At 49.4% G+C, this 27,812-nt stretch overlaps 1 protein-coding gene across 1 annotated transcript; it reads left to right on the top strand.

Moving 5' to 3' along the window:
• Window positions 1-27,769, top strand: LOC140208064 (equilibrative nucleobase transporter 1-like). Its single transcript, XM_072276589.1, has 12 exons — window positions 1-188; window positions 3,429-3,557; window positions 6,062-6,108; window positions 13,038-13,114; window positions 15,900-15,992; window positions 18,076-18,215; window positions 20,809-21,176; window positions 21,561-21,728; window positions 24,983-25,091; window positions 26,003-26,176; window positions 26,868-26,991; window positions 27,671-27,769. Exons 1-12 carry the CDS (start codon window positions 1-3, stop codon window positions 27,767-27,769), a joined length of 1,716 nt encoding a protein of 571 aa, XP_072132690.1.
• Window positions 27,770-27,812: the final 43 nt, after the last annotated feature.

Here is a 27,812-nt window from a genome sequence, read left to right on the forward strand (position 1 = left end):
ATGGGTCGCTTGGGCAAGAAGATTCAGCTGTCCTGCACCTGTGTCACTGGGGTAATAGAGTGCCTTGGATTCGCGGGCATATTCTTCGGCTGGCCCTCGCTCGTCATTGTACTGAAAAAGGAGGAGTACTTCGCTGATCTCTGCACCCCGCAGAACACATCCAACCACTCTGGGCTGAGGAATGGTGAGTGTCGGGCTATGACGTAAACTGAAGGGAGTTTAGGGTGGATGGGGGAATTGTGGGAAGCCAGGAATAATGACAGTCCGTGAGGGATGAATAAGAGTCTTTACCAACATCATAAATTGATAAAGTTGCTGGGGATGGCGGAAGTTCCTCTCTCGCTCTCTTTCTCACTCTCTCTTTCTCTCTCTCTCTCTCTCCCCCTCTCTCTCTCTCTCTCTCTCTCTCTCTCTCTCTCTCTCTCTCTCTCTCATACACACACACACACACACACACACACACACAGTCTTTCAATGTCTCTCTCTCTCTCCTCTCTGTCTCTGTCACTCTCTCTCTCTGTTGGTCACCCGCTATCTGTCTCATTTCTGCAGTTTCCCAGTCTGCTCTCCGCACCTGTTTCTCGCTTCACTCTGTCTCTCGTTCTCGCTCCCCCCTCCTTATTGACTCTCTACTCCCTCGCTTCCCTGTTTCTGCCTTCTTTCTCCGTCTCATTTCTCTCTCTCTTTTTCACACTCCACCACTGTTTTTCTCTGCCCTTACCTCTTTTTCCCCCTGTCTGTCCTTTGTCTCACTGTCAGTTTTTTTTTCCAAATCCCAATCATACACACATCACCATTCAGCCATAACAAACTCACCTGTTAAACGTGGACACACGCTGCCACATTTACAGACCATTTCCTTGTCATTCTCCGCGCACCCGCCCCCCCCCCCGTCTATTTATCTATCTTTCTACCTCTCTTTCTCTCCCTCGCTCTCTCTCCTTAATGGGTAGTATTTCGAGAAGAAAACTCCGAGAGACGTTTTCTGTGCTTAACAAAAGTACTGCCCTTTAATTTTATTATGAACAAAACCAAAGCCTCTTAAAGTGAACACAACTCAATGAGTGTTCTTCTGAATTGTGTAGGACAGATTTTACTGTGAGCAAAATGTGCTAATTGTCACCAATTAATACATATATAGACACACACACACACACACACACACACACACACACACACACACACACACAGGCTACCAGTACGGTTTAGAATTGATTTTAAGGTTCTCCTGTTTTGTTTATAAAGCCCTAAATGGGCTCGCCCTCTCCTAAATCGCTGAACTTCTAATCACTTATTCTATTTCCGGGTCCCTCAGGTCGGCTGACTTGGGGCTGCTGGTTGTCCTGCGATCTGAATTTAAGTTCAGGGGTGACCGCGCCTTTGCTGTCGAACAACATTCCTTTTCCTATCAAATCACCGTAGCGTGAGGGGTTTAGATGGCGTGAAGCTTGTTAGGTGTGTTCTGGAAGGATTTTTGATACATTATGTAGATGAGCCTACAGGAGGAGAGGCTGTACTTCATCTGGTATTGGGAAATGAACCTGGTCCGGTGTCAGCTCTCTCACCGGAGACCGCATATTTCAGATAGTGTTCACAATTCTATCTCCTTTACCATAGCATTGGAGAGGGATAGGAACAGACAAGTCAGTGAAACGTTTAGATTAGATTAGATTATGAGGATACGCTTTTCTCTTTTACTGTCATTTAGTAATGCATGCATTAAGAAATGATAAAAATGTTTTTCCAGAATGATATCACGAAAACACATGACAGACCAAGTCTGAAAAACTAACAAAAAAGCAAATAATTATAGCATATAGTTGCAACAAAGTTGACGGAGAAGTTCCTGAGAGATAGGATTTATGAATATTTGCAGACGCATAATATGATTAGGAATAGACAGCAAGGCTTTGTGAAAGACAGGTCCTGCCTTACGAGCCTGATTGATTTTTTGAGGATATGTCCATACACATTGATGAAGGTAAAGCCGTAGACGTAGTGCACGTGGATTTTAGCAAGGCATTTGATGAGGTACCCTATGCAAGGCTTATTGAGAAAGTAAGGAGGGATGGATGGGATGTAAGGGGACATTGCTTTGTGGATCCAGAACTGGCTTGCCCACAGAAGGCAAACACTGGTTGCAGAAAATGGTCATATTCTGGATGGAGGCCGGTGACCAGTGGTGTGCCTCAGGGATCTGTTCTGGGAGGCCAACACTTTGTGATTTTTACAAATGACCTGGATGAGGAAGTGGAGGGATGAGTTAGTAAATTTGCTGATGACACAAAGGTTGGGTGTGTTGTGGATGGTGTCGAGGGCTATCAGGTATTACAGCGGGAAATTGATAAGATGCAAAACTGGGCTGAGGAGTGGCAGATGGAGTTCGACCCAGATAAGTGTGAGATGGTTCACCTTGGTAGGTCAAATATGATGGCAGAATATAGTATTATTGCTAAGACTCTTGGCAGTGTAGCGGATCAGAGAATCTTTTAATCCAAGTCCATAAGACATTCAAAGCTGCTACGCAGGTTGACTCTGTGGTTAGAAGGCATACGGTGCACTGGCCTTCATCAATCGTGCGACTGAGTTTAAGAGCTGAGAGGTAATCTTGCAGCTATATAGGATCCCGGTCAGACCCCACTTGGAGTACTGTACTCAGCTCCGGTCGCCTCATTACAGGAAGTGCATGGAAACAATAGGAAGGGTGCAGCGGAGATTTACAAGGATATTGCCTGGTTTGCAAAGCATGCCTTTTGAGAGTAGGCATGAGAAGAGTCCGTCCGCCATCCACACCCCCCTTCTCTCTCTCTCTTCCTCCCTCTATCTCTCTTTCTCTCTCTCTCGTTCTCTAGGTACATTATACACTACTGTGAGGTTCATTTTCTTGCTGCCTTCCCAGTGAATACAAAGGTACAGAATGGAGCCAATGAAAATTTAAAAAGAAGACAGAAATGCATTCCCAATCCCAGGCGCTTATCCTTTCCTCTCTCTCCATCCATCACCCTCACTCTCTCGCCTTTTCATCGGCACAGAAGCCGGAGGTCCCAAAGTACCAGGTTCAAAGTCAGTTGTTACCCTTCAGCTATCAAGCTCCTGATACAGTGAGGATAACGTCACTCAACTCAACACAATCTATGGACTCACTTTCAAGGTCTCTGCTACTCATGGCGTCAGGAATACTTATTAACTTTATGAAAAAATATTTTCACGATTTTCCTTCTTTCACACGTTGGCTGTTCTCCACCTTTATTTGCGTGTAGTTTTTCATTGTCTGCTGTATTTTTTTATATTCCTGTAAATGCCATCAGGAAAAACGAATCTCACGGTAGTACATTGTTACACATAATACTTTGATATTGAATTTGCTTTGATCTTTGAAGAATGAAATGTGATCTTTGACCCTCGCTCACTCTCACCCTTTCAGTGAGCTGTGTACCACAGGACGAACGCTTCGCCCTCATCTTCACCATCAGCAACTTTCTTACGAATTTCCTCATCTTCGCCAACGTATTGCTGCTGGATCGCTACGGCATCATGGTGACTCGCCTCCTGGCCATGTAAGTCCCTCTTGAGTTGCCCTATAGCAGTTAACTTCTGGGTAAGCCAGTCGTTTAATTACATTTCGCTATTTTTTTGAGCAGAGGTTAATAAATGTTTGTTTGCTTTTCATAAAACCTGACTCGATTCTATATTCATTGTTGGCGGCCACGTGACATACTTGGGGGCTTGTCCGGGATTTGTTCCAATTATGCGCTGAAGTGCTTGTTTAATTTATCAACCTGATTTGGAAAAGGGAAATATCCAATTCTTTTGTTAGATTGGTCTGTGGGTGGTATTCAGCAGAAATGAATATTGACGTCTTCATGGAATCTTCAAACCCAGAGTTTTTAGCGAAGGTGAGAAAGGGTGATGTTTCCCAGATTGCTAGGTATGGTTTCGTTTGGTGCAATGCTCGGCGTAGACATCATGGATTAAGTGTCAGCTCGTGTATTTTCTCTGTACTTTCTTCTATGTTCTGCAAGTCTCGGGTAATATTGGAGATAGTGTACTTTCCCATGTGTAATATAATCTCCACCGGAGCTATTTTGTCCTTCATCGTTTCTCTGAGTATGGTAGTTTGGTCCCTGGGGCTCCTGCCGTGTGTTCCGTGGGCCATTGTGACGGGAATCATAGGCGGCCACTTTAACTGCAGTGTCTGTGTTGCTGGGTCTATGGTGCGCTGGGTTGTTCTGTCACAATGGGGTGCTGGGAACGGACCCAAATGCGTGACACAGATACTGAAGTACACGGAACAGGACTTGCCTAGAGTAGGGACGTGGTAGGATATATGCAAACAGCAGGGACAAGAACGCAGACTTGGCGAGGGAAAGCGGGACCAGGACTAGAAACCATGGACTACGAGACAAGGCTTCGACTCCTAGACCGAGACTGAACAAGGACCCAGAACCTGGGTCTTGCCTCGGTCTCGGACCCCAGAACGAGGCAAGGATATGACATGGCTTCAGGACAGGACGTGGCTGGGGTCTAGAGGCCTGAGTTTGGATACAGGCTGGGGTCTTTGTTCTTGAGTTTTGAGGCTGGGGTCTTGGGTCTTGAACTTGGCTGCAGTCTGGGGCCTTGGGTCTTGAGCTTGGCTGCCGGCCGGGGCATTGGGTCTTGAGGCTTGGAGGCTGGAGTCTTGGTCGAGGCTTGGAGACTGGGGACTTCAGGCTTGGGTCCTTGGAGCTTGGCCTGGGGTCTTCGAAGCTTGGGTTCTTGGAGCTTGGCCTGGGGTCATCAAGGCTTTGGTTCTTGGAGCTACTCCTGAGCAGGACGCGGAACTCCTGCGCAGGTCGCAGAATCCCTGGGCAGGACGTGGGACTCGGATCTTCAGCCCACGGAGGCAAGGACCCAACCGCAGGGTAACGGCAAACGCCTGCTTACCCAACGGAGGCAAGGGACTGGAAGGGACAGAACCAACCGCAGGGTAACGGCAATTACGGCCTGGCTTACCCAACGGAGGCAAGGGCAGGAAAGGAGTTCAATCCGGGTGGCTCTGAGTCTCGGAGCAGCCAGCAACCTTGGCTGGCTACAGAAACGGCCAAGTCCGTAGCACGATGACTGCTCCGACGAGAGGCATCAAGGGTTCATGAACCAGTGGTCCTCCAACCAGGCCTCGAGATCACGAATGGTTTCACTAGCCTTCCATCAGCAGGTTGCTCCAAAGGGGTCTGACGAGACAAGCCAGCAGCCCACACTCGATCCGAAGGCCACTTATATTCCAAGCCCCAAGACGGGAATCAGGTGCCTTGTAAACGTCTCCCTGTAACCCAAGGCGCGAGGATCCTGACAGCGTCCTGGAAATTGTGCTCGGCACACTGTTTTGACATGTTGATAACATTGCTTCCATGTCTTTGTCGCAGTTACCCCGTTGGACTTCTCTTCCTTTAAACATTCCTATTCACGTACACACAGCAAGTTTCTTTTTGCCGTTCCAGTTTGACAAGCCCTATTACTTCCTCTGGCACTCCGAACCATATACCCGGCTTCGTTCGTAAATAAGATCAAACGACTGCCCTTCGGATCCACTTTGAAACATTCGCCCTTTCCCATGCCGTCCAGTTCGGCTCAAAGATAAGCATGCTTGTGGACACGCCTGCAGTAACGTTACTCTGGACTCGTCACGGTTTGGGTGGGTGGTGGTGGGGGAAAGCTGGAAGTCAGGAGGGTCAATCAAAGACACATGAAGAGATGGGATGCAGACCGAGAATGACAGAGGGGGAGAAGAGAGATAGACAGAGAGAGAGAGAGAGAGAGAGAGAGAGAGAGAGAGAGAGAGAGAGAGAGAGAGGGAGACAGACAGACAGACAGACAGACAGACAGACAGAGAAGAGAGGGTAGGCGGAGGGCGAATGACCTGTACTGAGTTGGAATGACCTGTTTGAAAAGGCTCCATTCATGAGCTCCAAAGCTGGGAAAACGGGGTCTGGATCTGCTGGACAGGATTCCGTGGGTAACAAAAGTGATGGGAGGAAGCAGGAGTGATGGTTGGGTGTCAAAGGTTGGATTTGTCTCTCGCCAGATTGCTGTTCACTGCCGGCACCCTGTTGATCGCGTTTTCCACTGCGGGTGAGTCAATGTCTTGCTATTCTGTCTACTGGTAAATCTTGGTCGGACCACACGACTTTGTTTGTGTGTGTGTGCGTGTGTGTGTGTGTGTGTGTGTGTGTGTGTGTGTGTATGTGTGTGTGTGTGTGTGTGTGTGTGTGTGTGTGTGTGTTGGAGAGAGAGAGAGAGAGACAGAGAGAATGGGGGTAGAGATAGAGACAGCGTGTGTGCGCCTCTAATTGTATATAGAAATGAAGAGTAATATAACGGATGACAGATGAAACATTTTGTGTATGTTGAGCTCACGGATTCGTCCATTCGTTCCCCGTCGACCTTCTCCAAGCGTTGCTGATCGTCGGACCCTCGCTCCGAGTCCGCTTGTCCGCCAGTCTACCAATTCTCTCCACTCGCGCCTTCCCTCTTCATCTCTCGCCAACAGAAATCCCATAAACGGGACCTTTTCAGAATTGCAGGCAGTGACTAGTTGGGTACCGCAAGACTCAGTGCTCGGACCCCAGTTGTTTACAATATATATTACTGACTTGGATGAGGGAATTAAATGCAGCATCTCCAAGTTTGCGGATGACACGAAGCTGGGTGGCAGTGTTAGCTGTGAGGAGGATGCTAAGAGGATTCAGGGTGACTTGGATAGGTTGGGTGAGTGGGCAAATTCATGGCAGATGCAATTTCATGTGGATAAATGTGAAGTTATCCACTTTGGTGGCAAAAATAGGAAAACAGATTATTATCTGAATGGTGGCCGATTGAGAAAAGGGGAGGTGCAACGAGACCTGGGTGTCATTATACACCAGTCATTGAAAGTGGGCATGCAGGTACAGCAGACGGTGAAAAAGGCGAATGGTATGCTGGCATTTATAGCGAGAGGATTCGAGTACAGGAGCAGGGAGGTACTACTGCAGTTGCAGAAGGCCTTGGTGAGACCACACCTGGAGTATTGTGTGCAGTTTTGGTCCCCTAATCTGAGCAAAGACATCCTTGCCATAGAGGGAGTACAGAGAAGGTTCACCAGATTGATTCCTGGGATGGCAGGACTTTCATATGAAGAAAGACTGGATGAACTGGACTTGTACTCGTTGGAATTTAGAAGATTGAGGGGGGATCTGATTGAAACGTATAAGATCCTAAAGGGATTGGACAGGCCAGATGCAGGAAGATTGTTCCCGATGTTGGGGAAGTCCAGAACGAGGGGCCACAGTTTGAGGATAGAGGGGAAGCCTTTTGGGACCGAGATTAGGAAAAACTTCTTCACACAGAGAGTGGTGAATCTGTGGAATTCTCTGCCACAGGAAACAGTTGAGGCCAGTTCATTGGCTATATTTAAGAGGGAGTTAGATATGGCCCTTGTGGCTACGGGGGTCAGGGGGTATGGAGGGAAGGCTGGGGCGGTGTTCTGAGTTGGATGATCAGCCATGATCATAATAAATGGCGGTGCAGGCTCGAAGGGCCGAATGGCCTACTCCTGCACCTATTTTCTATGTTTCTATGTTTCTATAAGCATTACTGCTACAGAGAAACAATTACCTTAGCAGTGAAACACTACAGGGAAGCGGTTACAGCGCCGTACACTCTCCCCCCACCAAATGTAGTCATGTGCTCAATTCGCTAACTCTTCCTCGAAAACACAAACTCGTATCCAGGTGCAATAGGCAGTGACATAGCTCCCCAAAACGGTAGGTTCACATTCTGTTCCCTCAAAGCTACACAGGACGACCTAGCCAGTTGTCCCCTAGTTCTCTGAGCCCTCCGTACCGGCTCACCTAACCCTTCAGGCCCAGACAGTACTGGGGACACTTCATGCCTCCCCAGACCTATAACTCTTTCCCATCTGCAGCACGGATCCCTCTGTCCCGTTGACAAGCCTCACTTCCTTCCCTGCAGCGTCCGGTTGCAACCCGGGCTGCCCAACTCCTCCCCCACCCTCCACACTTCAGCTGACTCAGAGTAAAACGTCCGGGAGTCTCTTCCTCAATCAAGAGGCATGCCTCAATTAAGGATCCAAGGGAGCATTGCTTTGTGGATCCAGAACTGACTTGTTCACAGAAGGCAAAGAGTGGTTGTAGTTGGGTCATATTCTTCATGGAGGCCAGTGAACAGTGGTGTGCCTTAGGGACCTGCTCTGGGACCTTACTCTTCGTGATTTTTAGTAAATTTGCTGATGACACAAAGGTTTCGGGTGTTGTGGATAGTGCGCAGTGCTGTCAGAGGTTACAGCGGGACATTGATAGGTTGCAAACCTGGGCTGAGAAGTGGCAGATGGAGTTCAAGCCAGATAAGGGTGAACTGGTTCATTTTAGAACATAAAACATAGAACATAGAATAGCACAGCACAGTACCGGTCCTTCGGCCCACAATGTTGTGCCGACCCTCAAACCCTGCCTCCCATATAAGCCCCCATCATAAATTCCTCCATATACCTGTCGAGGAGTCTGTTAAAGTTCACTAGTGTATCCGCCTCCACCACTGACTCAGGCAGTGCATTCCACGCACCAACCACTCTCTGAGTGAAAAACCTTCCTCTAATATCCCCCTTGACCTTCCCACCCCTTACCTTAAAACCATGTCCTCTTGTATTGAGCAGTGGTGCCCTGGGGAAGAGGCGCTGGCTATCCACTCTATCTATTCGTCTTATTATCTTATATACCTCTATCATGTCTCCTCTCATCCTCCTTCTCTCATCCTCCTTCTCTCTAAAGAGTAAAGCCCTAGCTCCCTTAATCTCTGATCATAATGCATACTTTCTAAGCCAGGCAGCATCCTGGTAAATCTCCTCTGTACCTTTTCCAATGCTTCCACATCCTTCCTATAGTGAGATGACCAGAAATGGACACAGTACACCAAGTGTGGCCTAACCAGAGTTTTATAGAGCTGCATCATTACATCGCGACTCTTAAACTCTATCCCTCGACTTATGAAAGCTAACACCCCATAAGTTTTCTTAACTGCCCTATCTACTTGTGAGGCAACATTCAGGGATCTGTGGACCTGTACCCCGAGACCCCTCTGCCCCTCCACACTACCAAGTATTCTGCCATTTACTTTGTACTCTGCCTTGGAGTTTATCCTTCCAAAGTGTATCACCTCAAAATTCTCCGGGTTGAACTCCATCTGCCACTTCTCAGCCCACTTCTGCATCCTATCAATGTCTCTCTGCAATCTTTGACAATCCTCTACACTATCGACAACACCACCAACCTTTGTGTCGTCTGCAAACTTGCCAACCCACCCTCCTACCCCCACATCCAGGTCGTTAATAAAAATCACAAAAAGTAGAGGTCCCAGAACCGATCCTTGTGGGACACCACTAGTCACAATCTTCCAATCTGAATGTACTGCCTCCACCACCACCCTCTGCTTTCTGCAGGCAAGCCAATTCTGAATCAACCTGGCCAAACTTCCCTGGATCCCATGCCTTCTAACTTTCTGAATAAGCCTACCGTGTGGAACCTTGTTAAATGCCTTACTGAAATCCATATAGATCACATCCACTACACTACCCTCATCTATATGCCTGGTCACCTCCTCAAAGAACTCTATCAGGCTTGTTAGACACGATCTGCCCTTCACAAAGCCATGTGAACAACTATTGGTAGAACAAATATGGCACAATATAGCATTAATGGTAAGACTCTTGGCAGTATGGATGATCAGAGGGATTTTGGGGTCCAAGTCCATCGGACACTCAAAGCTGCTGCGCAGGTTGACTCTGTAGCTCAGAATGCATAGGTACACGGAGCATAGAAAAACAGAGGGCTACAGGTAAGCCTAAGTACAAACGTAGTTCGAAGGTAAGTACATATTCACATCATCTTTGTGGGCCTAAGGGCCTGCATTGTGCTGCAGGTTTTCAGTGTTTCTGTGTTTCTATCATTGGGGAGTGAGCGAAAGGCAGCATAGACCACACGTCCGGGTCATCATCCTCCGAATCAGTATCCCTCTGAGAGGTGGGGACAGGCCTCACCTCGCCTGCTGTGGGCCCTGCAGTCGCCTCGCGTTTCCGCAGAGTTCTCTTACCAGGTGTAGGCTCCAAGTCGGTCTCTGGGTCTTCCTGCACCTTTTGTCCCAGGGGCAACAGGTGGTTCCGATGGAGAATCTTGACAGGCCCATTCCCATCCTTTGGTTTCACCTGGAAAACCGGTAGGTTTGGCATCTGACTCTCCACCACATAGGGCGTAGCCGCCCAGCGGTCCGCCAGTTTATTTTTTCCAGATAACCCCAGATTTCTTAAGAGGATCCAGTCTGCCGGCAGGAGTTGGGAATACCTCAGTATTTGAACATACCTCCTCTTATTTCCTTGATTCTGACTGGCAGCTGCCACCCCCGGTAATTCATGCGCCCTTTTCAGTTGCCTTCTCATGTCGGTCACATACTTCAGATAAGTCTTTGGTGATGAGTCACCCTCTTCAGGCCAAAAGACAAATATCAGTGGCAACCTCGCCTCGCGCCCAAACAGCAGCCAATATGACGAATACCCAGTAGCTTCCTTTTGAGTACAGTTGTAACTGTGAACCAGATGTCCAATATGTTGACTCCACCTGCTCATCTTGCTGATCTCCAGGATCCCCATCATGTCTAGCAAGGGTCGATTAAATCTCTCGGGCTGGGGATCACCCTGCCTGTGATAAGGCGTGGTCAGCGACTTCTCGACTCCAAGAATGCCCAGTAAATCATGGATGAGTGTGCTCTCGTGAGGCCGTCCCTGATCACTAGGTATACGCCTGGAAAGGCCATAATTAATGAAATATTTGTCCCATAACACTTTGGCCACTGTAAACGCTCTCTGGTGCTTAGTAGGGAAATCCTGAGCATGTCTGGTGTAGTGGTCCGTCCCCTTATGGGGTTCCCCTCTCGGCTAGCCCTGTTATCCGGGGGTCCTCACCCGCTGTTAACACCCGGGACACCTCAGTTCTCAGCTCTGCCACAATCTCCTTTACCATTCCCGGTTGGGCTGGCCGCGGTCATTTCACCACCGGGGGCTACGACCGAGGACTGTACGCTGCTGAAGGAGTCGTCCCGTGCCTCCGACGCGTTTTCTTCTCTTCACTGGGGTACGGGGACGAATTAGACATTCCAAATCCGACCACTCCTTCCCCTCACGCCTGAGAAACGATAAAATCCTGTCTTTGAAATGTCCGCCCCCAGCTACGGGAAACAAGGCTTGGGACTCGGCTCGCTCGGCTACATTACCCTCCTCCCTGACAGTATGGACAGGCCATGGTCCCGCCTCACTGATAGACGCTGGCAGTTCCACTACTGTTACGTCAGCGCTAATCTGAACTAAAACAAAGTCTCAGCCCGCCATTTTATCAGATCTCCACGATACAACCTCAACATTGCCAACAGCTTTAACCGTACTCAAAAATCGAATTACCAATTCATCCGGGGTACGAATATTCACCCTACACAACACGCACGCATTAGTTAGCTGTAACCCCACGGAAGAGAACCACCGCTCAACCCTGGCAGCATCCGCACCAACACTGATTCAAACACACAACCCACTGGTTCAATGCGCAGGGCAATCCAACGGACTCAATCCCGGTCTAGCCCCCACAATTGTAACCCTCAGGTTCGGCCAGCATGCGTATGTCTTGGAGACACAGCCTCTGGTCCGGCCAGACCGAGAAATCTCGTTTGTGTGGATGCTGCGTGATGTGTTTCCCGGTTACAAATCCGAAGCGTAAAATATCGGACAATACACTGAATGAATTGACTTTATAAATCTCAATCTGAATATAGGGCGAGGAAAGAAAGTAAAAAGAAAAAGTCAGATGTGCACATTGGAGCTTACCGATACGTCCATTCATCCACCATCGACCTCCTCCGAGCGTCCCGGACCTTTGGACACTCGCTTCTAGTCCACTCGTCCGGCGGTCTAACAACTTTCTCCGGTCGCGCCTTCCCTCTTTATCTCTCGCCGACAGAAGACGGCGATATCCCTGCTTCCAGACCCACAAAAAAGAACAACATCCCTCTGATAGGCTATCACGCGTCGTTATCACTACTCATATCCTAAACATTGCTGCCACAGAGAAACCATTATCTGAGCATCGAAACATTACAGAGAAGCCAATACACACACACACACACACACACACACACACACACACACACACACACACACACATACACACACAAACAAACACACGAAGGTAATCTTTCCTCCCGTCGATGTCCTCCGAACTCCACCGACACTCGAATGGGACCACCCTCGTGATCGACCAAATGCTCGACACGAGTCTGTCCTCGTTTCCTCTCCTTGCCGAGGACCCTGGGTCTCGGACTCCCGCTCGGGGTCCCTTCCGTTGCCCAGTTTACAACATCTCTCGGGTCGCGTCCCCTCTTTCTGTCCCCATCGCGCCTTCTGATCAGAGCCCGCGAAAAACAATAGCTTTCATACACAAGGAACAATAACTTTGTGTACACTTTGTGTGCACGTTGCTGTGTTTTGTGTACGTGTGCGTCACCCTCGCCTCCAAGCGGCGCTGCAGTAACTGAAATGCCTTTATTGCCACATAGCGAGAATGCTATTTTTCGTAATGTTAATATAATTTTGAAATCAATGCTCATATAACTGTGCAACATCTTAATATTTATTGTGTATTAACGAAAATAATCTACATTAAAAAATAATCCACATAAAATAAATTTACATTAAAATATTTGACAGTTTCAATATAGTTACATTGCCAGTGTTTCAAGTTACACTGTGATTAAAATAGACGGAACGTAGCAGTGCGTGGCTGTGGTGTGCCAGTGCGTGGTTGCGTGTCTGTGCGTGGTTGCGTGTCTGTGCGTGGTTCCGTGTCTGTCTGTGCACTGTGCGAGCACGAGAGAAGGGAAGAGGAAGAGTATGCTCATAAGAGACAGTGAGATCCGCCGTCAAATGCTCCTGGTTTCCGCCTCACTCTCGCTCTCATTCCCTGTTACAGCGTCGGCGCTGCTGCTGTTTCCCGCGCTCATACTCATTGGAGTGGGAGGAGTCTTCCTACTGACAACAAACCTAAAGGTGTTCAGGGGGTCACTTTCATATCCGCGTGGTATCAGCGACAGAACGGGCTTGAAACGCCGGGTTCAAAGGACTAATTCAGGGAGAGCTCCGCCCTGTGGTTCCCCCATAATGCACAATGATTAGACAGGGTGGATTGTATAAAGTGAGTCCAGAATTACAGCCTTAATCGACATGCAGAGGGAGCTGCTGGAGGAGGAACGTATCATTGGGCCTTCTCTTCAGGAAAGAGAGACTGACATGCCATCAGGACGAACTCCGGGACAGTTGTCAGAGATAGTTTTAAATTATTTTGCAGAAAGATAGGACTTGTCCACAAGTTAAAATCTTGACCGCAGAAATATCAGATGTGGTTGCATTAGCGGGGAACGTCCTGAGAAGGGGAAAGATTGTTGACAGATAAAAGGATGCGAAGTCCGCCGAAGAATGTTGAAAGTGCGGAAACAAGGGTTTGGGGACAGCATCTTGCTGTTAGGGCGAAAGATGAGGCAGATGGCTTATGGAATTACTGGAGAGGATTGTGATGGATAAGATCTACTGCTAATTGGATAGATAAGGACTGACTACCGATCGTTAACTGGGCTTTGTTGATGAGATGTCGTGCCTCAAAAAAGATTCAGGCTTCTTCGGAGGGCGTTGATGAGTGAAGTGAGGGGGATTTTGTTTCTGCAGCAATTCAGAAAGACCATTGACAAGTTATAGTATGGAAGGTTGGATCTGGTCATCGAGCACTGCGGCAGAGAAAAAGGCCCATCAGAGTGTACACTCTGTTCGGCACTGTCATTATACCGAGTTCCATCGACCCGCACGGAGACCATAAACCTCCATAGCCACCCCCACCCCACCCATGTAATTATCCAAGCTTCTCAAATGTAGCAACCGGAATGGCATGAAATTGAGGGAAACGTGGCTAAGTGGATATATAAACGGTTTGATGTTCGGATGCAGAAGAGAGTGGAGGAAGGTTATTTATCGGGCTGGGGGTCAGTGACTAGTGACGCTCTCCTGGGGTACGTTTTGCAACCACTGTGCTTGCTTCTGTATAGAAAAGACTGAGATGGGACTGTGCAAGGCATCGTTAATTGGTTGTGCAGGATCTAGTGAAGACGCCATCAGCAAATTTCAATGGGATCTGACCAGCTGAGTAACTGGCGGGGAAACTGAATCAGGTTTTTCTTTGAATTCAAGCCAGAGATGTTCTATGTTGGGAAGTCAAAAGAGGTTGCCACATCCATGCTGAATTTTAGAGTCCTGGAAAATGTCGTCGGAAATGACGTCACAGGTTGGGAAGCAGAGACGGGGCGCACTTGCCTTCATCAACTGGCAAAGAATATCACGTGATATAGACGAGTTGTAGATATCATCAGATAGAGATTAACCCAGAAAGATGTGAAGTGAATCTCCTGGGGAGGGCAAACACAGTGAGACAGTACACAGCTAAGGGCAAGATCCTCAATAGTGTTGCTAAGCAGAGAGATTTAGTGACCCAAGTTCATAGGTCCTTGAAAGCGGCTACACAGGTCGATAAGGTGGTTGAGAAGGATGATCGAGGCATTGAGTGTAAAGATCAAGATGGTTCTGTTGCAACTTTATAGAAGTCTGTTCAGGCCACATCTGGATTATTAGTCACAGTTCTGGTCGCCCCAGGAAGGATGTTGAGTCTTTGGGGAGGGGGCAGAGGAGGTTTATCAGGTTTCTGCCTGGTTTAGAGCTCTTGCGCCAACCTGAGAGCCTGGATGAATTTGGTTATTTTCTTGGAGTGGCGGAGTCTGAACGGAGACCTGATTAGGGTTTATACGATATTTGAGGGGCAGAGATAGAGTAGACAGGGAGAATCTGTTTCCCAGGTTTGAAATTCCCAACACCAGGGGGCACGCCTTGAAGGTGGGAGGGTGTAGGTTCAAGGGGGATGTGAGCGGTAAGTATTTTTACTCAGAGGGTAATGTATAAACTGAAATGTGCTGGTGGTAGTGGCAAATGCAAGTCTGGGTCTTTTTTGATGCTTTGGCTGCACGTTTGAGTTCTCAGTCGGGGGCGCCGATGAATTTTTGCTTGGTGGGGGAGGGGGGCTGTCGCTTTGTTGCTGCTTGAGCGTGGGAGGCCGGGGGGAGGTAGCTTTATGGTTCTAATATGTAGCTATCATTCGTTCTTCGGGGCACCCCTGTGTTCTTCTGGATGTTTACGAAGAAAAGGGTTTCAGGATGTACATGGTCTCATTTCTCTGGCATTAAATGTCCCTGTTGAAACCTACTGAAGCCTGTTAAATGCCTGCAATAAAATGGATCTCAAGGCAGTATATGGTGACAGACAATCAATGGACACTTCATCAGCTAGTTCCTGTACCGAGCGCAGCAGCCACTCAGTGTACGTTCGACGTCTGCTGCTGCTGCTCGGCTGGGTCTTTATTGATGCTTTGCTGCAAGCCTGAGTGCTCGGTGGAGGGCGCCAATGAGTTTTTTTTTGCTGGCGGGGAAGCGGGGGGAGGGTGTTGCTTTGCTGCTGCTTGTGCGTGGGAGGCGGGCAGGGAATAATCACTGAATCCCCTGACCTAGTTTGCATGCTTTTAAGCATTGAGTTGCTGCCACATGATTGGCTGATTAGATATTGTCATTAAGGAGTAGGTGTACAGGACTACCCAATCAAGTGTTCACTGATTGTACACTTACTTCGATAATACATTTCCTTCGATTGTCAATGTCTGAATAGGCGGGTCGGGGCTGAATATTGCATCAGCTTCTCCGGACAGTTCCACTGACTTTGTTATGTTTGCGTCCGATTTCCCCAGGCCGGAATCTTGTTCGGGAGGAAGAGCTCCACTGTTATGTCTCTGCATTCGGGAGCCTTTGGTTCAGCTCCGATCGTCTTGCTAGTGGTCAAGGTAAGAGCCCTGTCATCAAAGTAACTCTTGGGAAGTTTTCCGTGGTGAGAAGGGATGAAGAAAGTGGGGTGAATTCAGAGATAGGTTGTCATACAGATCGTGGTGGGTACGAGGAACAGCCTGGCATGGGTGGTGGTCGAGGTAGATACATGAGGCGGGTCAACAAACTTTCGATTCGTAAATGGCTGATGGAAAAACTGCAAGGCTGTATTAAAGGAAATTAGTACATTGATCTTAGAGCAGGGGTCCCCAACCTCTTTTGCACCGGGGACCGGTTTGATATTGACAATATTCTTGTGGGGGTGGGGGTGTGGGAGGGTGGGGGATGGGGGGTGTTAAACACGACCTGAGTATAGGTTATAAGTCAACTATAGTTCACTTATAAGTGCCTAATGCACTCAATTTCGTTTCTAAAGGGGATTATCTAACGAATTTAATATTAACCACACAGCCCATATTTAGCTTGCATGAATCGGCAATAGGTTCTGATCTGGGCCGACATTTACGTGCCGGGCAGCACCTAAACAATTAGGTTTTTTTATTTCGGGTTTTTTCTTAAAGATGTTCTGAGTGTGTCCCAGCTACCTCTGTACCCCTGCAGTCTTCGCGGCCCGGAGGTAGGGGACACCGAATTCTAAGTTAATTATAAGTCAATGGCATCATAACATTTTAAGTAACGTTTGGATATTAAACACACAGCGCATATTTTCCTCATATGAACAAATATAATCATTACAACACATCAATGTCGCTGAATTATTATTGGAATTATTGGCTTGTTTTTCTGCGACAAGACGGTGCCATCGAGGGGTGAAAGGTGACAGCGATAATCGAAAAGGGTTCCTTATGTCCAGTCTATTCCGCAATTTAGTTTTCGTTGCATTCATTGCAAAAAAACTCCGCTTTGCAGCGATATGATGTTGGAAATGGAAGCAAAGTTTTCAGTGCTTTCGTGGTTATCTCAGGATATTAAGCCTTGTCTTCGATACAGAATGCCAGCAGAGATGTTATGTCAAACTTACTTTTCAGCACACCGTCACTTGCAAGCTTGAGGAGTTGATCTTCTTCCCGCGCTGACATGGAAGATCCACCGGAAATATTCACAAATGGGTCACGGACTCATTCCTTGGCACGTCTTGGGTCACTGATGACCTCGCGTGCGTTAAAGTTCAACAGTGGTTATGACAGGGCATGAGGAAAGGTGCAGCTGACTCATATCATTTCCTCGCAGCCGGGTAGCACATGCTTTGCGGCCCAGTACCAGTCCGCGGCCACGTGGTTGGGAACCGCTGTCTTAGAGGATGCTTAAAAGTCGACACAAGATAGCACCGTGCAACAAGTTTCTATATTCATTGAGATGGATATTGAGAGGAGTGGTTCACGGAATTAAAGGAGGGAAGTGAGGAGAGCAACCGGGAGGACGAATGACAGGCAGAAGGAGAGAACGGTGTGTGGGTGAAGGGAAGACGTCACGGGGACTGGTGGGGACGTTGAAACAAACATGAGAGGAGACAAGGAGGAATGCTTTCTACAACTTGAAGAGATGGGTGTTCATGCCAATAAGGTGGCGACAGCCAGGGCGGAATACGAGGTGTCGTGCCGTTAATACGCGTCCGACCTCAGTTTGGCAGCAAAGCACGCCGTGGACTGACACGTCGCTGGAGGGCTGTGAAGTGGGATTATAATCTGTCGCCAGCGATGCTCACTGAGACACACGGGTGCAGATAGGCGTACTATAAGCACGGGGTGGGGTTGGGGGTGGAGAGAGAGAGCGAGAGAGAGAGAGAGAGAGAGAGAGAGAAAGAGATTAACAAGGAGACTTTGGTTGGAAATAAAGTCGTCTCGAGTTTTGTAGGAAATTCGGAGAACGATGGACGATGAAATACGGAAGTGGAAGAGGAGGAAATGGAGAGATGATCAGGGAACTCGGACAGAAGAACGACTTGGAAATGCTTGGTTCCTTCAGATAGCAATGGCGGAGCTAGTGGTGAGGGGTGAGGGTTGTGGGTGGCAAAGGGATGGGTTTATGTCAGTACCAGTGCTGCTGACGTCCGCCAATACTCTGACGTTTCTCCCCTTTCAGGTGGTCTATGAAGCTGGTTTCTCCCTGAAGGCCATCTTCCTGTTTATCAGCTGCCTCAGCGTCCTGCACGTCCTGCGCACCGTATTCCTCCTTCCCTGGGGACACATCCCCTACCCACTGCCGGAGGGCTTCACCTACGGGTAAGGCGCTGAACTGCAACGGGGTTTCTGGAGCAAAGGCAGGAACCCAGCAATGGGGTACAAGCTGAAACCGAATGTGGAGATCGGGTCGTTCGTATCGTTCTGGGATAACTGGAGATTGACGGGTGGTTTCAAACTGAGATATCGTGCAGTTCAATTGGTTGATGCATAGAATAGCCGGTAATCTGAAGTGAGTTGACGACAGGGATATAATCCCAGGTTTCTGTGGGTTTGAATATAAAACAGATGTCCGAGTGTGAGATATACGATGAGGAATAATCCGGAGTTCAGTGGATTCATATATAGAATAATAGGTCCGCGGGGTGCGATTCATCGGATAGCGGAGAATCCAGAGATTGAGTGGTATATAGAAACATACATAGAAAATAGGTGCAGAGTGGGCCATTCGGCCCTTCGAGCCTGCATCGCCATTTATTATGATCATGGCTCATCATCCAACTCAGAACCCCGCCCCAGCCTTCCCTCCATACCCCCTGACCCCCGTAGCCACAAGGGCCATATCTAACTCCCTCTTAAATATAGCCAATGAACTGGCCTCAACTGTTTCCTGTGGCAGAGAATTCCACAGATTCACCACTCTCTGTGTGAAGAAGTTTTTTCTAATCTCTGTCCTAAAAGGCTTCCCCTCTATCCTCAAACTGTGGCCCCTCGTTCTGGACTTCCCCAACATCGGGAACAATCTTCCTGCATCTAGCCTGTCCAATCCCTTTAGGATCTTATACGTTTCAATCAGATCCCCCCTCAATCTTCTAAATTCCAACGAGTACAAGCCCAGTTCATCCAGTCTTTCTTCATATGAAAGTCCTGCCATCCCAGGAATCAATCTGGTGAACCTTCTTTGTACTCCCTCTATGGCAAGGATGTCTTTCCTCAGATTAGGGGACCAAAACTGCACACAATACTCCAGGTGTGGTCTCGCCAAGGCCTTATACAACTGCAGTAGTACCTCCCTGCTCCTGTACTCGAATCCTCTCGCTATAGATGCCAGCATACCATTCGCCTTTTTCACCGCCTGCTGTACCTGCATGCCCACTTTCAATGACTGGTGTATAATGACACCCAGGTCTCGTTGCACCTCCCCTTTTCCTAATCGGCCACCATTCAGATAATAATCTGTTTTCCTATTTTTGCCACCAAAGTGGATAACTTCACATTTATGCACATTAAATTGCATCTGCCATGAATTTGCCCACTCACCCAACCTATCCAAGTCACCCTGCATTCTCTTAGCATCCTCCTCACAGCTAACACTGCCACCCAGCTTCGTGTCATCCGCAAACTTGGAGATGCTGCATTTAATTCCCTCAACTAAGTCATTAATATATATTGTAAACAACTGGGGTCCCAGCACTGAGCCTTGCGGTACCCCACTAGTCACCGCCTGCCATTCTGAAAAGGTCCCGTTTATTCCCACTCTTTGCTTCCTGTCTGCTAGCCAACTCTCCACCCACACCAATACCTTACCTGCAATACCGTGTGCTTTAAGTTTGCACACTAATCTCCTGTGTGGGACCTTGTCAAAAATCTTCTGAAAATCCAAATATACCACATCCACTGGTTCTCCCCTATCCACTCTACTAGTTACATCCTCAAAAAATTCTATGAGATTAGTCAGACATGATTTTCCTTTCACAAATCCATGCTGACTTTGTCCGATCATTTCACCGCTTTCCAAATGTGCTGTTATCACATCCTTGATAACTGACTCCAGCAGTTTCCCCACCACCGACGTTAGGCGAACCGGTCTATAATTCCCCAGTTTCTCTCTCCCTCCTTTTTTTAAAAAGTGGAGTTACATTAGCCACTCAGGAATCGGTTATAGGCTGGGAAATAATCCTGCAGTTCAGAAGGTCTCTATATAGAGAGGCTTCTGTGCTGCAGTGGGTTAAATGTCGGGATACTGTTCAGGGGATTGAGTAACGTTTTCTAGTACAGATGCAAAAACAAAGTTTCTGCAGGGTTAAACACAGTATAACATAGTTACAGGAGTGACCGATTGGATGGGATTTAATATGAAGATTCAAGAAGTTTATGTACAGAATATCCCATGTCGTGGAATGGATTATACCAGGGTCACTAGGTTTTAATGCAAAATAACGGAGGCTCCACAGTATCATCCAGCTGTTTAGTAGTTTGCGGAGAGAATCACCAGAGTCCGCGCGTGCGCAAAAGGTTGGGAAATAGTCTAGAGGTTCAGTGGGTTTGCAGAGTGTGTAGGTATCCCAGGGTTCTGTCGTTTTCCATGCGGGAAAACAAAGGTCCAGGAATGAGCTGTGGGACGCAATCACATTGCGGCGAATGAGAGATACAGGAGGTATGGTTATTTATAGGATACGTACACCCCACAATGCACTGCAGGCCAGAGTGGCTCCGGGACTTTTTCTTTATAAAGAATGTTAGGAGGGCGGCATTGCGCCGAAGGAAGGTAATGAACTCAGGGGTTCGGGCTGTTTTACGTAGAATAATTATGTGGTAAGAGTTAACTTTATTTCTCCAGCTTTTTCATGACCATAGTCCCGATGGATTCGGTCTGACGTAATGACGTTTCATGACGTTTTGCTTCCCCGCGCAGAGTGGATTGCGAGAGGTTACGGTTGACCGCGTTCTGGCGAAAGTCAGATTCTGCCAACCAGCTGAACGTCCTGCAGGGGGCAGTCGAGATGAGAGCAGACCGCAACGAGCGGAAGGCGCAAGCCAGCGAGGGATGGACGACCAGGAAGCAGGAAGTGGAACACGAAAGGACCGAGCGACTCACGGGAGAGGCAGCGGGAGAGCACGGGGTGGAGGGAGAGACGGAAGATGAAAATAGTAGACACTCTGGAGAGGGAGCAGCGGAAACAGAAGGTAGGAACGAAGCGGCGTTGGTGTCAGAAGGAATCGCGGAAGATGGAAATGAGTTGCCGACTAATCGAGCGAATATGCAACCAGCTGAAATACCAGGTGAGAACGCCTTTCTCTTTCAGAATCAGATTCCGATTTATTGATAAATGCTCATCGATACATCCGGTCAAACGTTTTGTTTGTGTGAACAGCCTGCACAGCCAGGAGGCGCGGGAACAGACCGAAGGTGTTACCACAAATTCTGGCGCCAACATGCCGGCCATGTTCCAGGGACACTTCCACCCTTGGGACTAGACGATGACTTTACCGGCCTGCATGTGCCTCATAGTTTTAAACACATTTATGAAGTCGGAACAGTAAATTGTATACCAGAAATTAGACTTTAGACACCCACCCTGCCACGGGTCCCCGGCTGAAAGGGTGGGTTGAGAGGCTCTCGCTCCGCAGCTTCCCGCTTTTAATCCTGTTCTCCACCCGCTGTAGGTTCGGGAGTCAGAGAGGAAAACGATGCCTCCTTTCGGAACTCTGTCTTCTCCTGGTTGTTCCTGACCTCTCTGTTCTGGTTCACGCTTACTCAGCTACGCCTAATCTTTTTTATCGGGACATTGAACCCGCTGCTCGGCCTGCTGACGGATGGCGACGACACGCAAGGTCAGTTCGCAACGACACTCCCTATATTGGAACAGGGGGCTGAGGGAAATCGGAGACGTAGAGGAGGGGGAGTAGGATTTGGTAGTCAGGAAGGGCGAAGAGGGAGTTCAGAGAAAGACAGGGGGAGGGGCAGGAGAGGAAGAAGGATGGAGCAGGAGCCAGAGAGGGTAAGGAAGAAAGGGAGGGGTGGAATGAAGTTGGGAAAATAGAGATGGAGGAGGGGAGAGAGCGGGAGTGTGTGAAATAGCGGAGGTGCCTAATGAGAGGGAGAAGCGGAGGATTGGTGATCCTGAGCTGGTCGGCCGTGGAGGTGTGAGAGAGTGCGGGGTTCGAAGAGGAGGGTGGGGAGTCACGAACAGCGACGGAGCTGGTGAGGGAGGGTAAGGAGGATAGAGAAGAGGCAGAAGAGAGGGAGAGGGAGCAGGTCGGAGGTGTGGACCAGGGAGAGGGAGATGTGAAAGGATAGAAGAGTTCTGGGGGATGGACAGTACAAGCGGAGAGGTGGAAGGAGAGGTAGGAGGAAGTAGAAAGACAGGTGGCTGGAGAGGGATTGTGACTGAGAGGCGGAGCCGGAGGGTTTGAGGAACAAAGGAAGGAGAAGCTGAGGGTGTCATGGGTGGGGAGGACGCTGGGAGCGGAGCCAAATGCAAGACACAGACACCTAAGAACGAGGAACAGGACTTAACTAGAGAGCTGGGACAAGAACACAGACTTGCGCTGGGACATTGGTTGGGCAAGCGGGACCAGGACTAGGAACTGGCCACTAGGAGCCTGGCTTTGGACTCCAATCTAGAGACTGGACAAGGACCCAGAACCTAGGTCCTGACTGGGCTCGGACACCGGAGCTAGGAGAGGGCATGACGTTGCTACAGGACTGGACATGCTTGGGTTCTTCGGGGCTTGGGTTCTTCGTGGCTTGGGTTCCTCGAGGCGAGGACATGATGAGGCGGGAATTCCTCGAGGCGAGGACATTACGAGGCTTGGGCTCGTCGAAGCGTGGACATGACGAGGCTTGGGTTCAGACTCCGAGCCAGAGACTGGACAAGGATCCAGAACCTGTGTCTTGACTCGGGGTCGGTCTCTGGAACTAGCCGAAGACATGACGTGGTCTTGGGAGACAGGACTAGGCAAAGCCACAGGACAGAACGAGAAACTCCTGGGCAAGATGAGAGAACTCCAGTACATAACGAGTGGACTTCAGCACAGGACGATTCACATGGGCAGGGCGAGGGATATGAACAGGACGAGAACACGAAGCCTTGACTTGTTAGAAGGAGACAGGAACGCAGAGACTTGGTCGAGATAGATAGGAACTCAGAACCTTGGTCGAGGGAGGACAGGAACGCAGAGCCTTGGACATGAGAGCCGGGACCCCTGCTGAGGAACAGGACTTAGGGCCGGTGCTGTACGCAGCATCAAGACCCCTCCTGGGGAGCAGTACGTAGGGCCGGGACTCGTAAACAGAACACCGAGAGACAGTTCCCAACAGAAGGTAGCGGACCTACCTAGTGAAGGCGTGTACACAGAGACGGTTCCCAACACAAAGCAGAGGCAAACAGCCGGACCTACCTAGCGAAGGCGTGGACACAGAGAAGGTACAAAACAACGATAGACAGTTCCTTATCTTGCTCCGGCGGTTGAACTTGACAGCGGTACGGACAAAGGTTGCAAGCAAGGGTTACAGGCGAGGCAGGCTCCAGGCGAGGTAAGGCGAGACAAGGCTCCGGGCGAGGCAAGGCGAGACAAGGTGAGGCAAGGCGAGGCAAGGCTTCAGACACTAGTTGCAGTGCAAGACTTCAGGAGGAAGGGGAAGAGGAGGGATTCAGACAGGGGGTTTGGACAGGAGCAATCCAGCAACTGAAGCTGAACCAAGGAGCTATTTATGTAGCCAGCCCAAAATATGAATCAGCTGCCTCAATTAGAGCACCCAACAGAAAAAATAGAATGCATAGAAAGCCGGTCATAAAAGTTTCACGCGGCCCAGCCCCTGGAAATGGGCGAAGTCAGCATAGATAGCGAATACTGGGATCTAGAGTGTTAAAAAAAAAAACAGAAACACAGCTATTTTTCTGGAGGGCAAAGTTATAAGCCAGATGTCAGGATTAAACCAGTTTCAGATCTCACTGAGTGAGATGCTGGAACGAGACAGAGAGGCGGGTGACATCCGGCTGCCGGAGGCAATCAGACTGCCGGCCTGGCTGTGAGTCCCAGCACGTCGCTTGCTCCAGCGGAAGACGAACCCTACCGAGGGTAGTTAGCAAAATGTATAACGTTCTGTGCAGCATCGCAGGTGGAGAATTGAAATTGTTTATTTTATTGTCACCTGGACCGAGGTACACTGAGGAGTTTGTCTTGAGGATTGAGGAAAAGCGGGGTAAAATAATGTCTGACAGTTGCGGAGAAAGTGGGTTGCAGGTGTACGATCAGGTGAAAGACCAAATCGACGTCGGCTTGGAGGTCCAGTACCCATGTTGTCGTAAAAGAGAAGGATGTAACCTTGGGGCAGAAGCTGTCCTTCAGTCTCGATGTTCGCGCCTTCAGACTTTTGTACCTTCCGCCCGCTGGGAGAGTCGAGAAGAGGGAACGTCCAGGGTGTCTGCGCTCTTTGTCGATTTACGATGCTTCACTGCGGAGCGGCAAGTGTAGAGAGAGTCATGGTCGGGAGGCTGTTTCCCATGATGCACTGCTCTGTGCCCGCAGCTCTGGAGAAATGTATCGCTGTCTCCTTCTCGCTACTCAATCCTTCCCCCCCCTCTCTATTTCTCTCTCTCTATCTCTCTACACATCTATGTACCTATCCATCTCTCTCTCTCTCTCTCTCTCTGTCTCTCTCTGCTGGCTTTCTTCTCCCTGTGATTTTGCTCTGTCGTGTGTTTCTTCCTTCCCTTTGACAGTCAGCAGGATGTGGTTGACGGAACTATGGCTGAAACACGGGCAAATCATACCCTGAGACTAGAAAACATTGGATCAGAGCCAGGCCATTCGGCCAATCGAGTACGCTCCGCCATTCTATCATTGCTGACTGTTACTCCTCTCCACCCCATGCCTACCACTTCGTCTCGTTACATTTGACACACCCTTACGAATTGAGAAGCCGCTCTCTCTCTCTCTGTCTCTCTCTCTCTGTCTCTCTCTCACTCTCTCTCTCTCTCGCTCGCTCGTTCACTGCATTTCTCTCCCCGCTCTCTCCCTGTCCACATATGCCTACCTCCCTTCATTACGCATTCTTAATCTTCCCTTCTTCTCCCTCTCAGTCAGCAGGTTGACCACCGCCTTCGCCTTCACCCAGCTCCTCAATATTGTTTGCGCTTCCTGGAACGGGTTAATCCTGGATCGACACAAGTGGAGAGGCGGGCGTTCGAAGTGGGAGTCAGGTAGTCCCGGAGAGAGGTGACGCTTTCTCGGTGCCCTGCGATCGGGATGACCCTCTTCACCTGGTAACCTGGGACACGTGCGTCAGGATCTGCTCGTCCCGTTCTGAGCGTCTGGCGTCTTGTGAGAATCTCACACTTCGCATGTCGCTCTGTCACCCACGACAAGCAGCCTCAGACTCACGTCCTCAAACTCTGTCACACACACACGCACACATATCTTATCAGGCTCTGTTAGTCGCGCTCTCTGCTTCTCTCAATCAGAACGGCCATTGGGCATTCACATCCACTCGAGTCGCGGCGTGCACGCTCACTGTCTCACTCACGCTCACGCCCAAAGGTCCACAAAGACCACCGCACCCTCGTAGCATTCAATCGCGCCGATTGTCAAGCCCATATGTTCAGTCCACATGCAGTTTCATAGATCACGATGCAGTCTTCCGACCCAGCGAGACCAGGCCCACTACCGCCCGCCCAGCCTGTTCGAATATCCTGTCACACCCCGCCCCCACCGCGTGAAAAAGTTATCGCTCAAGACCCTTTTCAATGATTCCCATCTCAGCCTAATGCTCTTTCCCAAACTGTTCTGCAGTGTTCTACCCAATGGATTAGTCTGTTACCGTTCTCTTTATGCATATCAAAATGTTAAACATTTCTATTCAGCCGTCTCCTGGTCCCCTACTCTGACATTCCTGAGAACCGCTGGCCCATTGCGCTCCCTAGTCGCTTCCCATTCATGGCGCATCGGCTCGATTTCCGGAAGTACATCGTCTCACCACCAGAAATCATAGTTTCACTCGTCTCTCTCCTGGAGTGTTTGTGCAAAGGGACGCATTTGATGGACAAGTGCTGAAACCTTGTCTCCTCTCCCCTCCCCATCCCAGGCTCGGTCGCCTTCCGGAGACTGGCGGACATGCAGTCGGCGGTGCTCTCCTTGGCCATTACTGTCACCCTCACCGTGCTCTTTTCCATCTCCGCCGCTATCCCCGTGACGAAGGTGCAGTACCTGACATTTGTCCTGCTCATGCTGGATCAATCGTTCATGTACGGTGGTTCCTCGGCTTTCCTCGTCATGACGTAAGTGCCACGCGCCATGCCGGGTTTGCGCCACATATCTCCATTTAGCCAATATTTATAGTGTTCCGGGCAGTTGTGTTCTCCACATTTGCAGGAACGACGTGAAGACGTTGGGGAGGGAGTGCAGAAGACGTATAGCACAGTTGTGCTTGGATCGCAGGAAATATATTACAAGAAGAGGCTGGACAAACTTGGGTTTGTCTTCTCTGGAGATTCAGAGGCTCGGGAGGGACCAGATACACAGTAGATTAATTAAACCGAGAGGCACAGGCTGTCTTATTCCCAGCGTAGACATTTCAAGCATTTACGGTGAGAGGGGGAAGCACTAAAGAGGAGTTAAGGGAGATTTGGGAAGCATGTTCGAGGGAACAACACGATACACATCATCGGTGTGTGGACCGGACGGTTGGGGGAATCGCGAAAGCAGCACACGACGGCAGTACTTTGAAAAAACACTGGGGTAAACCCATGAACGGACGAGGAATGTGGAGATACATGTCACGCAGAGAGCGCAGAAGGGATTTGCATAAATTAGCATTATGAGTGACGCAACAATGTTGGGGAGAAGGGGCGGTTTCTGTCCTGTGCTGGGATGAGCGGAAGCACCTTGGACCGGTATTAGAACAGACTATTTGGGCCGCATTGCGATATCCAATCCCGGAAACCGTCTGCCTTTCTCCTCCCTCGGCAGGTTCCCTCCGCGCCACTTTGGAAAACTCTTCGGGATAACAAGCATCGTGGGCGCCCTGGTCAACCTGCTCCAGTATCCTCTCTTCATCCTCGTCAACGGCCCCTTGCAGGACAACCCACTGTACGTAAGTATCGGGAGGCTGAGTACTCCCTGTGAACCGTGCGTCTGTTCGCTCTGGCTGGGAGATGGATCGGGGTGTGACGCAGGAAGCCAGGCCACGGTGTGACATGTGACCGACTGCAGGAAACGTCCTTTAGCAGGAACGTGAATGTTGTGGGAATGCGCAGAGGGAATGAGTGTAACTATCTGTGGTAGTACCAGAGTAACTGGGGTTGCTTTCCCGAGAGCAGAGGTGGTTGAAGGAGACCTTGAACAGAAGCAGCCCAAGTCATGACACATTCCGACAGAGTAGGTGAGGCGAAGCTGTATCTGAGGAGAATGAGACTGTTTGCGAAACAGCGCAAGTTGAAGCGAGTTAACACAGGACCTGCAATTATTTCCGCACACAGCGAGTGGTTCTGATTTGGAAAGGGTTATCTGATCGAGTGATGGAGACTCGATTGATCAGGATTGTTCCGCATTGTACCAGGTGTAAATACTTCAATTCAGATTTGGGAATGGCCCCGAGGATTTGGTGCCAACTCACTGTCCTGCGAGTTGCCAGTACGGAACTGGACCGGGGGTGAACGGGGTGGGGTGAGAGGGGTGTGGGGCGATGACAAGTGGCCCGACTCCAGGCTGAGGGATGGAAACTGCTTCAGTTCATCGTCTCTCTTATCGTCTTTTTCTCCCTCCTTTCCCAGCTGAACATCGCATTCATCGCCCTGGCCGCCCTGACCTACGCCCATCCAGTCAACGTCTACCTCTACTGCAGACGGGAGAGCCGGCGGAGGGCACTGTGAAGCCCTCACCACTCCCCAAAGCCGACCCGTAAGATCAACACCG

This window comes from Mobula birostris, chromosome 13, assembly GCF_030028105.1.
Source record: "Mobula birostris isolate sMobBir1 chromosome 13, sMobBir1.hap1, whole genome shotgun sequence".
Classification (NCBI taxonomy): domain Eukaryota; kingdom Metazoa; phylum Chordata; class Chondrichthyes; order Myliobatiformes; family Myliobatidae; genus Mobula; species Mobula birostris.

What these genes read in the sequence shown, in the direction of transcription:
- LOC140208064 (XM_072276589.1), top strand. Translation starts at nt 1, where the DNA reads ATGGGTCGCTTGGGCAAGAAGATTCAGCTGTCCTGCACCTGTGTCACT. An exon ending in GTGACTCGCCTCCTGGCCAT is followed by an intron (nt 3,558 to 6,061) that starts GTAAGTCCCTCT and finishes GTCTCTCGCCAG; the next exon opens with ATTGCTGTTCACTGCCGGCA. An exon ending in TGCAGGACAACCCACTGTAC is followed by an intron (nt 26,992 to 27,670) that starts GTAAGTATCGGG and finishes CTCCTTTCCCAG; the next exon opens with CTGAACATCGCATTCATCGC.